The 18,634-nt window shown below is 40.6% G+C and overlaps 1 protein-coding gene across 1 annotated transcript in view; it reads left to right on the forward strand.

Annotated features, from left to right (window-relative positions):
* The window catches only part of LOC117449735 (general transcription factor 3C polypeptide 1), a 38,577-nt gene extending 19,943 nt beyond the window's left edge, over window positions 1-18,634 (forward strand). Inside the window, exons 24-40 of the mRNA XM_034087597.1 lie at window positions 1-73; window positions 1,083-1,144; window positions 1,279-1,387; window positions 1,477-1,619; window positions 2,368-2,510; window positions 2,598-2,682; window positions 3,928-4,043; window positions 4,380-4,439; window positions 4,639-4,732; window positions 6,097-6,269; window positions 7,366-8,382; window positions 8,994-9,133; window positions 9,957-10,061; window positions 12,251-12,540; window positions 14,140-14,672; window positions 16,587-16,773; window positions 18,176-18,634. The exon at window positions 1-73 is cut by the window's left edge and continues 15 nt beyond it. Coding sequence (XP_033943488.1) covers window positions 1-73; window positions 1,083-1,144; window positions 1,279-1,387; window positions 1,477-1,619; window positions 2,368-2,510; window positions 2,598-2,682; window positions 3,928-4,043; window positions 4,380-4,439; window positions 4,639-4,732; window positions 6,097-6,269; window positions 7,366-8,382; window positions 8,994-9,133; window positions 9,957-10,061; window positions 12,251-12,540; window positions 14,140-14,672; window positions 16,587-16,773; window positions 18,176-18,385 — 3,540 coding nt within the window. The 3' untranslated portion in view covers window positions 18,386-18,634. The remainder of the gene's footprint in view (window positions 74-1,082; window positions 1,145-1,278; window positions 1,388-1,476; window positions 1,620-2,367; window positions 2,511-2,597; window positions 2,683-3,927; window positions 4,044-4,379; window positions 4,440-4,638; window positions 4,733-6,096; window positions 6,270-7,365; window positions 8,383-8,993; window positions 9,134-9,956; window positions 10,062-12,250; window positions 12,541-14,139; window positions 14,673-16,586; window positions 16,774-18,175) is intronic.

Here is an 18,634-nt window from a genome sequence, read left to right on the forward strand (position 1 = left end):
GAGGCGAAGGAGAATAAAATCAGACTGAAGAGCCTGCTGAGTAAAAACTCTCTCAGGATCGCACTCAAAGCTGGTGAGCTGCTGCTTTGAGAACACGTTCTTTTAATTATTTTATTTAAAGGGGCCCTATATGGTTCATTTTCAGGTTCATGTTTGTATGTAGTGTCTCCACTGGGACATGTCTCCATGCTTTATTCCTCTCATACTACCTGTGCTGCAGCACCTTTTTTCACCCTCTGTCTGAAACCAGAGCCCAGTCTGCTCCGATTGGCTAGCTGGCCGGCTCTGTTGTGATTGGTCAGCTGCTTAGAGATGTCCCGCCCCTTAGCCTATCACGTACAATGTGTTTGAGCGCTTAGCCAATAGAAGCCCCAGAGTTACATTGTGATGTCATTATGTTCCTGAAGTAAACAAAGGAGTCCTATAGAGTGGTGCAGTGAGTAAGTAAGCTGCGCATGGGTTCCTTCCGGTTCCTTCCGGTTCCCTCGACAAAAAAGCAATGCGATTTCTCCATAGGACTTTGGATCATAAATCTAATGGATAGATTTATGATTAGAAAAGTCTCTTAAATGCGTGTCAGCCACAGACCTTATTTCCGTCTATTTTCCAAAATCCTATGGAGAAATCGCATTGCTTTTTTGTCTAGGGAACCGGAAGGAACCGGAAGGAACCCATGCGCAGCTTACTTCCGGGTTTTTGGACGCGTCACTGCACCACTCTATCAGGCAGGGGGGGGGGGATTTTAACCTTTGCAGACCATGTACATGCACACAAACCGATATCATAATAATAATAACCACTTCCTGTGTCCAAAAATTACAAGCTTTCACATCCCTGTGTTACAAATCGACAAATGGACTGAACTTGTGAACATATATCAATAATACATCATGTTTATTATGCTATTTTTGAAATGTCTTAATCAGTTTGGATGTTTTGGCATGAATTATATGTTTAGACAAACTTTTTAGGCGTTCATTCTTAAAATAATTCTTCAAACTTTGCTTCAAGTTCACTGTCCTACTGTTACAGTATTCCTATTCATGAATAATGTATTTTTTTTTTTCATCTGTGTGTAACAGCGGGAACTATTAACCCTCGTTATTCGACTGCCAAACGATCAGTGATGGCAGAAACTATTGAGGTAAGAGTTTAATCCTTTTTATTTGTTAATTATCATATAATCTTCGTATTAACCTTACAAGCTGTTGTTACATTTGATCTGCCTGTTGTCGCACTATCTCCACGTGAACCTGACAAGCTGTTGTGTATCACCAGGTGGATATTGAGCCTGCGTCCAGAAACCAGCAGGTGGTCGGAGGAAAGAAACAGAAGAGGAAGAGAACCAAGAAGGAGGTCGCCAAGCCCCCACGCAAGAAGAAGAAAGGTACAGCATGAGGATTTAAATTCTTACCTGTGACAGATGGCCGTTAGACTCGAGGCGACTGACGGATTGTGTGTTTCTTTGCCTTAAAGAGCCAAAGAAACGCCTGCCGGCTCACGACGAGGCCGACCACCGAGCTCTGAAGATGATGACGAGGCAGAGAGTGTACTGGTCCGTGCAGGAGGACTCTCTGATGATGCTCTGCAGAGTGGCCTCCAACCTGCTCAACAGCAAGGTACACACACACACACACACACACACACACACACACACACACACACACACACACACACACACACACACACACACACACACACACACACACACACACACACACACACACACACAGAAAGACATACACACACACACACACACACAGAAAGACACACACACAGAAAGACACACACACACACACACACACACACACACACACACACACACACACACACACACACACACACACACAGAGACATGCGCACACGCACACACACACACACACACACACACACACACACACACACACACACACACACACACACACACACACACAGAAAGACATACACACACACACACACACAGAAAGACACACACACAGAAAGACACACACACACACACACACACACACACACACACACACAGAGACATGCACACACGCACACACACACACACACACACACACACACACACACACACACACACACACACACACACACACACACACACACACACACACACACACACACACACAATGTAATAAATGTTGTCCAAATAACTTTTTGGACAACATTTGAAAGCAATACAAAAAAGGTTTAAAAAGAAATAGATCAAATTTATGTCTGAAAATATATATTTCAGGTTCATTTGTGTAAATAATAATAAAGCATATTTTAAAACACTGACCTGAACAGTAATTATACATGTTGAAGACCGTAAACAACACAAACTAATCCCAACCTAACACACATGTTGTCTTTGTGTTTCAGTTGAAGAGGCCGTTCGTACCGTACGTTGTGGTCAGAGACCTGCTCCACGCAGAGTTCGAGATCTCGATGGATAAAACATCCGTCGCTGTCGGACGTCGCACACGATACATCCTCAAAAATCCTCAGACGCTCCTGAACTACAGGTAGGAACACGAGATTGATAAAACACACACATTTATACATTTATTAAAAACAATCCTGCAGATGTAATAATGAACGCTGTGTTACAGGATCTGTCTGGCTGAGGTGTATCAGGACAAACCTCTGATGAGCCTGCTGGAGGAAAACAAACCCGCCGATCCCAGCATTGTCGAGGTCTGGCGCTTATATTGTTCTCTAGTATTTTAATCCGATATAGATGAGAGTAACACATGCGTCACTTTTGGGGGAAAACAAAGCTGTCATTTGAACGGCGGTCAATTCAAATACTGAAGTTTTTGCCAATCCGATCAGAAATGTAAGAAAACCGTGGATCTGTGGATCTTCAAAGAGCCCGGTTACGACGGCCAGTCAGGCAACGTTTTACATGAAATCATTTGAAATCGACGATCGGGCTCGATATATGGTTAAATATAGCAGTAGGCGATCGATGTCCATAGATGAGAGTAACACATGCGTCACTTCAGGGCGAAAATTACGGCCCCGCCCACTTTTGGGGGAAACAACGCTGTCAATTGAATGGCGATCGAGCCTGAAGCCACAGAGGTCTTCTGTTACTGTCCTTGCTTCTTAGAGGAAGTACAGAAACACTGAACTCTGGATTTGTTTTAATGTTTGAGGAGCAATAAACGACACAGCAGCTTTTTGGCATGATAACACAATTATTTTCCGCCATCGTAACCGGGCTCTTTGAAGATCCACAAATCCACACTTTTCAAAAAAATGTCTGATCGAATTGGCAAAAACTTCAGAATTAGTTTTGACCGCCGTTGGAAAATATCTTCTGGTATTATTGATTTCTTTGTTTTGTGAAAGAGTAAGAAAAAGAGGTTAAGCTGGCTCTGAGGAGACGATGGGGACAGCGTTGTTTTCCCCCAAAAGTGGACGGGGCCGTAATTTTCGCCCGGAAGTGACGAAGGTGTTACTCTCATCGATAGGTCACTTCCCTGCCAGCATGTTATCTACTTATTCAGTTACTGTATTTTAAAACGACAAAACCCAAATGGTAAGGAATGTTTTTGAGTAGTCATAGTACGTTTTATATTTGTGTATAAGTTTGCTTGAAAATTGACAAATACTTTCTAGTATTTTCTAATTTATTAAAAAACAACAGTCAAGAAATATTCAAGAAATGTTTATAAAAATATATGTCTTTATATACACTGTTTGTCAACCACATTGAACTGAATGTTAACTTGATGTATAAAACGAGTTATTCCGTATTTTCCCTCAACATATTTCACATTAGAGTTTCTTTGTAACTTGAGTTAGTATCCACTTTTTATGATCAGTTTTTATAATTGTATTAACGCAATATTTGGAGACGGATGATTTGATTGAATACATTATCATATTAAATAGACGTGCAGCTTTATGTAATAGCTGTCTGTGTCGTTTCAGGATTGTGCAAAATCGTTCTTGGAGTACGCCCGGCTGCTCCGACAGAAGTTCAGCTCCGTGGTTCTGAACGCCCGGGAGATGCTCATGCCCGACACAAAACGCCAGCTCTTCTCACGGTAAGAAGAGGAGGAGCGTGACATGTTGACATAAATCCAGCTGTGAAGTTGTAGTGTAACTGTGTGTGTGTGTGTGTGTGTGTGTGTGTGTGTGTGTGTGTGTGTGTGTGTGTGTGTGTGTGTGTGTGTGTGTGTGTGTGTGTGTGTGTGTGTGTGTGTGTGTGTGTGTGTGTGTGTGTGTGTGTGTGTGTGTGTGTGTGTGTGTGTGTGTGTGTGTGTGTGTGTGTGTGTGTGTGTGTGTGTGTGTGTGTGTGTGTGTGTGTGTGTGTGTGTGTGTGTGTGTGTGTGTGTGTGTGTGTGTGTGTGTGTGTGTGTGTGTGTGTGTGTGTGTTACAGGTTCAAGGTCTCAGCGATAGAGAGTGGAAAGCGTGTGTCATGGAAAGACAACATCAACTCGTGAGGAGTCAATTATATTTCCTATTCCTAAATACATTTAAATTGTCATGGTGTGAGTTAATTGATTGTGTGTGTGTGTGTGTGTGTGTGTGTGTGTGTGTGTGTGTGTGTGTGTGTGTGTGTGTGTGTGTGTGTGTGTGTGTGTGTGTGTGTGTGTGTGTGTGTGTGTGTGTGTGTGTGTGTGTGTGTGTCGTTGCAGCAACAATGATATTCATGCCATAGTGTTACAAAACTTGATCCAAAGCACTCTGGCCATGACCAACAACCAGATGAAGGCGTCCAGGTCCTTCCAGGTACGGCCATCTTTAATCGACCTCCTTCATTCACACCGTCACACAAACTGAATCACAATTACAACGAACAACACCTTATTCCAGACATAAAAATACAGGTCTACTGAGTGGTTATACCATTACATGTAACATTCATATAAAGAACTAATAAAATACACTAATAAAGAAAGTCTTAAAAGTTTAAAATTGTTTGATTTTAAGCATTATATTTTCTAAATGTACAAATATGCTTGCTTCAAATATAGTTCCCATTACATGCAAGATGTTTTACATAATCTGGTGTTTCCTCTACACCAGTGTTTCTCAAACTTTTTCATACCAAGGACCACTTAACCAATAAAAAAACACTCGCGGACCACCTAACTCCACAAATATAAAAAAACACATCGTTTTTCTAGAACAGATTACAAATCGCCTGAAAATGGTACAAACAAGTGGCAACATGTGTGATGAAGGTGTTGCGCTGGCCTATTTCATGCAATCGAAAGTGAAACTTAACCTCGCTCCATTGCGGAGATATTCCCGCGAGGGTGCGGAAAACTTAAATATATTTATTTCAAATATGAAATGTTACCAATATACTCACAGACCACTAGGGGGCGCTCTCGGACCACCAGTGGTCCGCGGACCACACTTTGAGAAGCACTGCTCTACACAATCAGTTGTGTCAATACAACATCTAAAATATTTGAAATGAAACAATCTATTACTATGTATGTTCTCCTGGAGTCCCACACCAAAGACAAAACTCACGAGTGCTTAAAGTGATTCTGTGTATTCCGTTTGTTTGGCTTGCACGTGGGGTATGCTGTTAATGTGTGTAATAGCAACGGTTTAGATGTGGACAGGAAGCGGGGCTGGACCATCTTGATTTAGTTCCGTTTACTCTTTGATAACGTCACAAACCCAGAAGACTTCTGAAGAGAAACTGATAAATGATTCATGGACAAAGTTGGTGTTTTGTTATATTCAATAAAGTAATAACGAAAGTCAAAGTGAAATCGAATGTATCAAATGTAGGAACAGCCCCGCACACAGCTCACAGTCACACTATACAGTAGAGATTAAAGCCAACTGGTCCCACCCTTAAATTCCCTTTGGCATCATCGACGCATCCCCACCATTAAACCATAAAACCCCCTCGTCCTTAACCATTTGCAAATCCCCCTTTCACACTTCAAAGGCAATCAGAGTATAAGACTATCTTTTTTAAATGATTATATGATAATCAAAGACAAGTCTAAACAGGAGGGTCTTAAGATGCTTTTCAAAGGTGTCCCTCGTCCCACTCTATTGCTTTCACAGTTCTACAGTTGCAGATACACAACTCACGCTACCCTGTGTGTATCTGTCTTCTCCCTCAGACCTTCCACATGTACAGTAAGTATAACCAGGAGATGCTGTGCCAGGCGTTCATTCAGTGCAGGAAGAGAGGGCTGGTGAACCGGCGCCGCATCAATCAGGCGTTCGGACCGAAGAAGAACCGAGCGCTGCCCATCCTGCCCATGTCCTACCAGCTGTCCCAGTCCTACTACAGGTACACAGCAGCACAACGTTCAACTCGTTCTATCTATGATTTGTATTTCAGTTGATTTCTTCATTTTAAAATGTATGTTATTTTTCATGGTTTGTCTTTTGTTTTCATTCCATATTTTAATTCCTTTTTATTCCATTCTATTTATATGTAAATAAATACTGCTATATTTTACTACATTTGAAATTATTTCTAATATTTTTTATGTATGCACCACGACGTCAAATCAAATTCCTCGTACGTTTACATTCCTGATAATTTAATGAATTATTTATATTATTTGTCTTCTGCTTCCATCACTGCTTTATATTTTGTTACTGTACATTTGTAATTCGACATGTATATTTTCTACTTTTGTTTAATTTCATTTAGGGCTACACGATATTGGAAAAAACTGATATTGCGATTTTTTTCCCCCTGCGATATGAAAACATACAGGAATTGAAGAAAAGACAGTTTTTTTGTCCGCAAACCATCCTTTCTTGAACTTTAATGCTATACAATTGGTATTTTTTTAACTATATTTAACCAAACTGCCGTGGAGAAACACATGAAACTACTTTATTCAGTGTTTTTACCTTTAATCACCGTCCGTTTGCTTTGGAGATTTGATTGGTGGTTTGCTGCCACTCACTCAAGTGCCCCTGACATGAGAGCAGCACGAGTTTTCATTTTGTAGTAAGCAGCAAAAGAATTGTAACATGACGTGTTTGAGTTAATTTGCCTACTTAATATTGCACGTCCTGCGATGTGAATATTGCGCATATCGCGATTATCGTCACGACACGATATATCGTGCAGCCCTAATTTAATTTCTATTGAAATGTTTACGTTTTGGAATGTTTATTTCTTTACATTTGTATTGTACATGTCTTGTTATGCTGCTGCAACGCAAACATTTCCCAAATTGGGATCAATAAAGTACTTCTTATCTTATGTAACATGTAAAAGTACTTGGTTCTCGTGATATGATTGAAACACACATATACATTCCTCTAAAAGCTGTCTTAAGCTTCTGTTGTTGTTGTTTCTGGTTTTAGTAACTGTGAATATTTGGCTAAACATTCAGACTTTTTGACCATTCCTCTCCTCCTCCCAGGTGTTTCTCGTGGCGTTTCCCTAACTCTCTGTGCACCGACTCCTTCCGCTTCCTGAGGAGTCTCATCAACAACGGGATGTCAGACGACCAACCCGTCACTGCGTTCTACAATGAGCCCGAGAACAGGTCGGAGAGCGAAGACGTAGTAACGGAGAGAAGAGCGGCATCGGAGAAGAAGAAAAAACAAAACAAAAGGGAGAAAGAAGGAACAGTGAAGGAACCAGAGAAGGAAACCAGTGACTCTACAAAGGAGGGAGGGAAGGACCAAAGTAAAACGGAAGGAGAAGAGGAGTTAATGGAGGTGAACGAGGAGAAAAACAAAGCAGAGGAACCGAAGAACCAGGAAGACTCGCTCACAGCTGATTCTACTGAAGATCCCTCCAACAGAGAGCCGACGGACAACCCTTCACCCAGAGAGGAGTCTCCAGATGTGTCTGCTCCTCAGATAACTTCAGAGGAGTCTCCAGATGTTGCTGCTCCTCAGATAACTTCAGAGGAGTCTCCAGATGTGTCTGCTCCTCAGATAACTTCAGAGGTGTCTCCAGATGTTGCTGCTCCTCCGATGACTGCAGAGAAGTCTCCAGATGTGTCTGCTGCTTCGATAACTGCAGAGAAGTCTCCAGATGTGTCTGCTCCTCAGATAACTTCAGAGGAGTCTCCAGATGTTTCTGCTCCTCTGATAACTTCAGAGAAGTCTCCAGATGTTTCTGCTCCTCCTATAACTTCAGAGAAGTCTCCAGATGTTTCTGCTCCTCCTATAACTCCAGAGGAGCCTCCAGATGTTACTGCTCCTCCTATAACTCCAGAGGAGCCTCCAGATGTTACTGCTCCTCCTATAACTCCAGAGGAGCCTCCAGATGTGTCGGACATGCTGCAGTTCTGCATGGAGTCCCCGGGGGGAGCGAGTGGAGTCTGTCTCAGCCTGATGTCTCTGGGACTGCTGAGTGTCTTCATGTCCATCCCCAAACAGGTGGTGGTGGTGGACAGCAACCTGGTGGACAGCGACGTGGTCAAGAGGTGAGGAATAATCCGTGTGCAAACATTCATTTGATTGTGTTAAGTTGACAGGAGATTGTACAGGGTTATGTGGGAAGCAATTAAAGAAAAGATATTAAAAACGTGTAATATATACTGTATATAATCATGAACAATCTTAGACAAACAATGTAAACAACTAATGCATTTCCATAAAGGAGTAGGTACTCTCATTGTTCAAATTCTCAAACAAAATATAAACAATTAAAAAAAATCTATGGCATGTCCGAAAAAGGAGTAAACACTCCCAAGAGAGAAATGTCATCCTAAAAGAAATATGTCATTCTCATAAATAATATGCATAAAAAACGTCGATTTAGTGTATGTTAAAAAGGCTGAAGGATTTATTGTACACTTATAAGATCCTAACCTATCAATAAATAATCTAATATTATATTATATAATATCCGCTAAAGATACTGAAATGATTTGGCACCAGAAATGTAATGTTCCCTTGTTGTCTTTGGCTGGAAGCACACATCTAAGATATTTCATAATCTGGACAAATAAATATATTAGAATATATAAAGTGACAGTTGTGGAAATGTTGTTACGGTTAAAAATAATAATGTTGAGGTACATTTTGTTTTCAGTTTGGTGGCGCTGGAAGAAGAGGACGAAGATGATGATGAGGGTGAGGATTGTGACGGGAAGAAGAAACTGGAGGTGAAGTCACATCAGGCGTCTCACACCAACTACCTGATGATGCGCGGATACTTCTTTCCTGGCATAGGTGGAGTTTTTATTTTTTCACTTTCTTCTTAGAGATGTGTTTTCTGCTTTTGGTTTTATTTGTGTCCTTCGTCTCTACAGGATTTTTAGATACTTCATTTGAAACGCTTTGCACCGGATGAAATTAAGTACCGTACTTTTCGGACTATAAAGCGCACCTGCATATAAGCCGCAGCAGCTATATTGTCCGTCTGTCTTGCTCTCGTTCTGTCTCTCGGTTCCACTTTTACTTTGGCGCGCTACCTGTCTCACTCTTTTCCGGCCTCCAGCTTTTCCTGCTGGAGCCGCCGCTTAAAGGTGGCGGGCGCGGACCGGTCATAGAGCCCATAGAGTTAAAGGTGGTTAATTCTACCTGTAAAATCCATAGATTGAGGAGGTTCCCTAGTGGCCGTTAGCTGTACAAAAAAAATGGGGGGAAAAGTCGCGGCTTATAGTCCGAAAAGTACGGTAAATTTTTTGTGGAGGCACCGAAGTTTTAGTTTATATTTTCTCATAAGGTCCAAATCTAATGAAGTTTTTAGACATATTAGACATTAATTACAAAAGATAATCCCAATTTCTTTGTAATTTAATTCGGTAAATTTGATTTGGATAGAAAAGTAAAAAATAAGTCCTTTATTTACAGACATCTTTTTTCTCCTTAAATGTCTAGTTTTTTGTTTGGTTTTATATCATTGTCCATGTGCTATCATCGCGGTTAGGACCGTTGTTCAAACGGTAATTAAATTATTTCAGAAATATCAAAAGATAGATTAACCGGCAAATAAATAATACTATACTAAATTGCTGCCTTTTGTAAAAATGTGAATTTGTTTTGTTTGTAGTGAAAATCCGTAACCTGAACACTCTGGATAACATCGTGGTGGAGTCGTGCATCATGAAGCTGCAGCTGCGCAGCACTCCTGCTCACCAGCTGTTCAATACAGAGGGTGAGTATCCACTGTGATGTGACAGAACACTTTATCTACGTCTCAATATGGACCAGTGCAATATTCAAAAGGCAGCATGCACACAGCACTATTCTGTCATAGTCAAATATAATAATAATAATAATAATAATAATAATAATAATACATTACATTTTTTATTAGAGCGCTTTTACAGGTGCTCAAAGCGCTTTAGAAGTTTACACATATTAGACATGTAAGAGTCATTACTGCGGACATTACCCACAGGAGCAAATGCGGGTAAAGTGTCTTGCCCAAGGACACAATGTCAAGGAAGGAAAAGGGACACAAGGACAAGGAAGGAAAAGGGACACAAGGACACAATGTCAAGGAAGGAAAAGGGACCCAAGGACACAATGTCAAGGAAGGAAAAGGGACACAAGGACACAATGTCAAGGAAGGAAAAGGGACACAAGGACACAATGTCAAGGAAGGAAAAGGGACACAAGGACACAATGTCAAGGAAGGAAAAGGGACACAAGGACACAATGTCAAGGAAGGAAAAGGGACACAAGGACACAATGTCAAGGAAGGAAAAGGGACACAAGGACACAATGTCAAGGAAGGAAAAGAGACACAAGGACACAATGTCAAGGAAGGAAAAGAGACACAAGGACACAATGTCAAGGAAGGAAAAGGGACACAAGGACACAATGTCAAGGAAGGAAAAGAGACACAAGGACACAATGTCAAGGAAGGAAAAGGGACCCAAGGACACAATGTCAAGGAAGGAAAAGGGACACAAGGACACAATGTCAAGGAAGGAAAAGGGACACAAGGACACAATGTCAAGGAAGGAAAAGGGACACAAGGACACACAAATATGTGAAGTCTCGTGGTACTGCAGAGAAGTCCCAACCTACTAACTTTTCTACAGATATAAAAAAAACAGTAAATGTTAAACTCAATTCAGGAATGCTAAAATGATCTATTATCTAATTTATTTACTTTTATTTATTTTGTATTTGTATTTAATAGCTAATTTGAATAATAATTAGGAAATGATCATACCATTTATTGTTTTTTATTTTATTTATATTTATTTCTTATTTGTTTCAAAATATATTGTGAATAATGTCTCGACACAAATCATATCGCAATGCATTATCATTCAAAATGATCTCAATTACTTATTGTTTCCAAATCATGCAGCGCTAAGTAATACACGTACAAACCAGGGTTTCCGCTAGGATTTTGTCTCGCCGGTCAAATGTCCGGAAATAATTTATTTTACCGGACAAATTTGAAACTTACCGGTCATGTTTCAATAATAAGAATAAGAATTGTGTAGCAGAGTTTCCGTTAGCAGGTAATTACCGGACTAGGACCGGATATGCTGATGTTTAAAACTCAGTTAATGGGAGTCATTTTTATATTGCTTCAGTTTATAATCCTAACGGATCGAAAAATTCAGATTCATTTTTCAATAAATGATTCCACAAACAACAAACAACATAATTATTACATTCAAACAAACTACTTGTAGTAGATGAAGTACATTATTCAAAAGTTTACATTAACTTTGAATAATAACACGGGAGAAACGGATCCTCTCCCTCCCTCTCTCTCCTGACAGCACGTCAGTTTCTCATGCAGCTCCTGCAGCCCGCTAAACAGAGGGCGGGGCTTCAGGTGATTATGCAGAGCTGCGTGTCTCGGTCAGACTCAGCAGCTGATCTGATCTCTCTCTCGCGTCCGGTTATACTTCACTCGCGTTTATGTCCCTGACACCCTGGTACAAACACAGGGTGTTTCTCAATGTCGAGCACGCTTCCTTGGTAGCACATGTACCTCCGAGTCACTTGCTTCAGAAGCGAGGCAAGAATCCTTCCTAGCCTCGGAAAACGAAGAATGGTGGAACAGGCTAACAGGTGTGCGTCATATGCGAGGCCCCGCCTTCAATGGAGCGAGATTTCCGCCAGAGATTTGGAAATTGGTCCGTGCGCAAAGCATTGTGGGGACATGTGCAGCCTCGAAATGTCTCTCTACGTAGGACGCCGGGCTCGGTAGAATTCCAACGAGCCTGGACAAGGGAACGGTCCTTCGGCGGGACTCGGTGACGTAGCATCCTTGAAATAGTGGCTCTGGAGCATCCTTCCTTGACATTGAGAAACATCCACAGCTTCATTTGCAAAAAAGTAATTCTTTATTTCCTTTGTCTTCATTTTTAGACTTTCCACCGCTGGACTTGTCTAAATGCGGTCCATCCCTGCTGCCCTCCGTCCTCTCCTCCTCCACCCGCTCTTCCTCCTCCTCTCCCCACAGTTTGAAGGAGTGTGAGAGGCGTTTGGTTGAGCAGAGAGGTTACACTCCTCAGGACGTCAAAGCGTGTGCTCAGCTCAGGAGGAGTCTGGAGGCATCGAAGGAGAGCGGTCTGGGGGTCCAGGACCTCTACGAGACTCACACTCAGCTGCAGGAGGCGCAGGGGGGCCGCAGCAGGAGCCTGCAGCGGTACCTGAAGGTAACACGGGCAAACAGACGCAGTATATTTGATAGTAGGGCTGCACAATTATTCATTTAAGTCAAAACTGTTGTGAAAAATCGTTTCAAATATTTGTATTGAGAAGAAAGTGTAAGCAATAGGACAGACTTCTTTGGGGTGGAAATCATGCTTCCCTTTTTCAACATAGAAGACAAACCGAACAGCCAACAAGAAATAATAAAGAAAAAACATAGCATGACAGGAATAGCATACTGAATGACATACCTAATCATAGTGGGAAAGAACATACAAAATAGTATATATATATAATACAAATAAATAAATCAACTTAAAGGGTGCACATGAGCCCAGACTACCCCCAAATTCTGAAAAATCAAGAAAGAAAATCACATTTGATGTAGATTGTTCAAAACACAAAATCATTGTTTTACATAAAGTATATATAAATAAGAAATTGGAATTTTATTTTGCCTTAAATTGAAGAAAAAAGTGTAAATGTTTATTATAGGCTATATAATATATATTACATAATTATTCAACTAATAAATAAAAAATCTATTGAGAATAATACCCAAAATAATCCCATTAAAGTGGGTTATTCCTTTGTTTACTTACGGAACACAGTGACATCACTAACACTCGCAATTCTATTGGCTAGCGCTCCATCACATTGTACGTGATAGGCTAAGGGGCGGGACATCTCTAGGCGTTTGCACAGTAGAGGCACAAAATACAATTAGGAACCTGAACATTTGCATAAAAATGTACTCTTTAGGTGAAAGATCTGTTAATAATAATCATTGCCGTTTGGTTTTGGTGGTACTTGTTTCGTCTTCTTCAGTGTTTTTTTATTGAAGAACAGGCGCAATCATACAAGGTCACAATTGAGACAATGATCTTCATCCATTTTCTATTTTCTAGAACAAACCATCTCCTTCTCCTCCCGTCCCACCTTGAAAAGTTGAATACAAAAATAAAACATTGATTCCACGTTCAGATATAGAAAATAAAAACACAGTGACAAAAAATGATATTAATAACGATAAGTAAATAAAATGGCAGGTAAAAACGGATCAGTAAGTGCAAATATAAATTAGAAGATATGTAAAAATAAATAAAAACATTAAAAGAGAAATAATTTCCCGCTATCAGGTCGGGAGTGTTTGGAGGTTGTTGAAATAATCTATGAAGCATTGCCACTGCTTATAAAAAACTGTCTACAGAGCCTCTAACGTAACGTCCACACGGTCCCGTCGCGTGCTTCAACGGAGACGCTTCCCATTCACTTTGAGCATCGACAGAAGCGCCAGCCAATCAAATCATATGCCAGTACAAGCTCTAGCCAATCAAACCGTGTGCTTGTGTGTCCGGGGCGGGAGATTAATGTGATTGGTTGTTGGTCGCGTGCCAGACACGCCCCCGGCAAGCTTCAACGCGACGGAACCGCGTGGACGCACCGTTGGAGTATATTTTACCTTCTCGAGTTTCAGAAAGAATACCAGGTCTTTAAGCCAAATCGAGTACAATGGGGGTTTAGGGGATTCCCAATCTAATAACATTCTGCGACGAGCTTTCCTCAGTGTTTTCTCTGATCTTTTGATTCCCCTCTCTCTCCAGGAGCTGCAGGAGGAGGGCCAGGTGGTGAAGGTGGGGGGTCTGGGTCCTCGCTGGGTGCTGATGCAGCACTCTGAGCCCTGGCTGCTGACCGTGAAGCAGCCCTCCAAGAAATGGCACGAGTCCCGCCTCAACTCCAACAGAATCCCCTTTCTGGAGAAGAACCACAACATCCCCTTCATGCGCATGAGAACCAGGCGGGAGGTCCGAGAGCAGGAAGAGGAACCGCCGGCGAAAAGATCAGCTGTGGAAAAACAAGCAGGCGAAGATGTGGCGGGATCATCGAGTGACGCAACGGGAGAGAAACCAACTGAGGAAGAAGAGCTGGAGAGGAAGAAAGAGAGGACAGGACAGGGGAGTGGGGAGAAGCTGGTGAACGTGGAAGAGGAGGGAGGAGAGGTGGTGCAGTCTGAAGAGGAAAGAGAGCAGGAGAAAGGAAAGGAGGAGCTGGACAGTGAGGAAAAGAAAGATGGAGCAGAGAGTATGGAGGAAGAGGAATCCTCTCCATCAACAAGCCCGGCTGCTGTGGATAAGGAGTAAGTGGGAACTATGACTTCTTATCTCATGGCTTGTGTATTTCCATTTTATTTTGAACTTTATTTAGCATCGACTTTAGTAATTAGCGTGATAAACAATATGTTTCCCTTGGGTCCATATGAAAGGTATTAAAACATCACATTCTTGATAATCTCAACAAGACAGAAAGAAACAACAATAATATCTATCACATTCATTATATCACAATCACAGTTAATAAAATCAAATAACAGATATATTAAAATGGTGTGTTTACACTACAAATAATACTGACCTTCACATGCAGAGTATTAACGGAGCCTAGACTGATTTAACATTAAAATAACATCTTCATTTCTTTAAAAACGGATTCTTTCCGATCATTTATTCCAGTTTTGAATATCCTTATTCTTTAGTTTTCTATATGTATATAATATATTTACCGATATGAATATATACTGGGTATTTTTTGGTCTATTTTTAACTCATGTGCAATGCCTTGTTAACACGATGCTTTGATAAAACAATTTAGACATTTTGGATCAATAAAGCAAATCTATTTTAAAGGGGACCTATCAGGCAAAATGCACTTTGTGATGTCTTTTATACATCAATGTGTCCCCGGTGTGTCAGGGAACTCACGCAGCGTCAGAAAATAAAACCCTCTCTCTTTTCCTCCGTACCCAAATCTCTAAAAACGGGGCTACAACGGAGCTGATCCAGATTTGCGTCCGATATGACGTAATATCTGAAATGTGGACCCACGGCCCAATCAGAAACGTAGCTATCAGAAACAATGCCCGACTGTTTTGGACGTAATATGGTCGGTGTTTACATTAGCATCGCTAACACTCAGAGCTAACCTGTACTGGAGAGCATGTGTGTGAAGAAGCAGGAAGTAAAAAGGAACTCACCTTGTGGTATAACCGGCAAGAGAGAAAGCCTTTGAGCTCCAGACTGTTTCAGACCCTTGATAATCCATGATATGGCGTTTCATCACGGCAGCATTTAGTTTAGACGGTAGCTGCCGGGTCCCGCATGAGCTCAGCCCCCTCCTTTTTTTTTTATCTTTTTCCCCTTTTTTTTTTTTAAGCTTTATTCCCAAAATCAGCACTTTTGAAACAGGAAGTGAAATAGAGGGATATGAGGCATGGCTAGAATGGGTGATCTGTTTGGTGTTTTGAGCAAAACACTTCATAGACATGTTATTTATTTGTATATATCTGAGACCTATGCTATTGCCTACAAATAGCATGATAGGTGACCTTTAAAGTTTAAAGCCGTCAGAACCAAAAATATTGTATTCATCCCACTGCGGGGAAATTGCAGCGCAGATAAAAGTCAAAGAAAAATAAGAAGACTAACAATTCAAATAAAACACGGTAATAAAATATTATAAGTTCATATAAGTTCCTCTATGGTAAAAAACAACAAGTAGCAGTATTTGGTTTTAGGTAAAACTATGACTTATCGACTTATGTATTTCCCTTTTATTTTTAATTTTATTGTAAAAAAGCAAAATAAAATGAGAAGTCTAACATTTAAAATAAAAAGGCTAGCACACGTTAATAAAATATAATAAGATAAGACTTTATTTATTGTTGTGCCAGAGTAACACAAATACAATAAACACATCAGCATAATAATACAACTGTCCACTGACAGTGCAGTAGAAAGAGCAATTAAATATCTACAGGAAACATAGACGGTCACATAATTAATGTAAATATTAACAGTATTTAGTAATGCAAAAAAGCGTAGTGGCAGATACGTAATTGAACGTTATCATAGCACATTATTAATAATAATAATAATAATATTGCACAAGTTCACATCTACGGTTAAAAAAAAATCAAGTAGCAGTATTTGGTTTTAGGTAAAAACACGTTCTGTGCTGTGTGTCATGTCTTTAAATCTCCGTCTCGTCCTCGCAGGGAAAACGTGAGCTTCATCAGCCGGCCGTGGCGCATGGTGGACGGGAACCTGAACCGGCAGGTGTGTAAGGGAATGCTGGAGGCCATCCTGTACCACGTGATGTACCGACCCGGACTCACGCAGGAGGCGCTGGTGGAGCACTACAAAGACGTGCTGCAGCCCATGGCCGTGCTCGACCTGCTCCAGGTACACACACACACACACACACACACACACACACACACACACACACACACACACACACACACACACACACACACACACACACACACACACACACACACACACACACACACACACACACTCTCAATAACACTCACCCATCAATAACACTCTCAGGCACAGGGGGCAGAAGTACTCAATTGTACTTTAATAAAAGAACAAGAACAAGAGTGTAGGAATACTCTGTTACAAGTTGGAGTCTTGAGTCACACCTGGAGTAAAGTTCATAGTGACATTCATAGAAGCATGCTTTTGAGCACCAGTCAATCCTCAAATTAAATACAGAGCTAAATTGTAATGTTTTGTTAATAATAATAATAATAAAGCTTTATTTATATAGCACTTTTCATACAACACATGCAGCTCAAAGTGCTTTACAATAGGACACATCACAAGTTAAAAATAAACAACAAGAAATTCCCCTCAGATTATTTGTTAAGAACTTTAAAAGGTACAAGCGGCAAAATATAACATTTGATCAGGTGAATAGACACAAGAAGGTAAAAGACTTGATAATACAATAAATAATGGTTTCTCTCTGACAGATAAAACACAAGACAACTGAGTCGATGCAACAATATAAAATATAAAGCCCCATAAAACAAAGTGAACATGTAGGTACAACAGAAATACAAATAAAAAGGTAATAGTAATAAAAATGCCATAATTCTATTAAAGGTTAAACGATTAAGAAATAAAAAAGACCAACGTAAAAATAAACATTGCTATTGATAGATTAATAAAATAAGATAAATTAAGACCTATGAAATAAAATACGGGGTTTGTTCCCTTGTATCTTGTCCATAATATCAGCTCTGGTTGATGTTGCAAATGGAGCTGACAATGAGCTGTCATCGTATCGTAAAGAACTTCTGTGCTGGTGTTCCAGCAAGTTTCCAGCCCGAGTGTTTGCAGCAGCTTGGAGCCCAAGACAAATTTCCTCCCAGATCAATAAAGTATTTTACTCATTTCAGAAAAATGCTTTCATTTAATTCAGAAGAAATGTTAAGATCGCGGTGAATTGCCATTATCGGAATAAAAGATGTGTGTCCTTTCTTTTGATGAAACGACAGTATATCGTTTTCAAAATCAAAGGTCCAGGATGTTTTGGTGCATTAAGGATTTAGGAGTTTTAGGTATATTTTTTTTATCAATTATTTTGGCTGGGATCATTGGGGTGTTGCATGATATGTCATATCGTCCCATGCGTAATCCTTTTTATATTCTAAGAACTATCATTTACAGCAAAACAATCCTTCTTTACTTACTTGTATGTTTGTTGAACTGTTTGGCTATTAAGTAACTTACAATCTCTCAACAACGGCACCGAGTGACAGCTTCTCCTTGTTCACTGTCTGCTCTGCAGGCGCTCACAGACTCCGGCTGTGTGATGAGGAAGACTCTGGTGAGAGCTGCTAAACCTTCGCTGTTCGCCCGCGCTGTGAAGACGAGCAGAGAGACGAAGGCGATGATGGAGGAACCGGACTGCGTGTTCTACGAGCCGACCATCAGCTGCTGCCTGCGGCTCGGCCAGATGCTTCCCAACGAGCGACACTGGAACAGCTGCATGCCCTGAAGTCACCCTGGAGCATCAGAGACTTAATATGGCTTTTTAAAGATCAAGTTTAAAATGTTCTCGCCACAATCAGTATGTTGTGATAAACCTAAAAGATTTGACTAAATGTTTCATGGCATCAGGTTATTTGACAGATTTCACTTCTGGTTTTACAGAACAGGGATTTCTTTGTACATTTATTTGTTAAAACCTTTCGTCTGTGTTCCTTTTTTGTGTTAACATTAATAATAAAAAGAATAATTATTTGCA

Source organism: Pseudochaenichthys georgianus, chromosome 1 (genome assembly GCF_902827115.2).
Source record: "Pseudochaenichthys georgianus chromosome 1, fPseGeo1.2, whole genome shotgun sequence".
In the NCBI taxonomy this organism is placed as follows: domain Eukaryota; kingdom Metazoa; phylum Chordata; class Actinopteri; order Perciformes; family Channichthyidae; genus Pseudochaenichthys; species Pseudochaenichthys georgianus.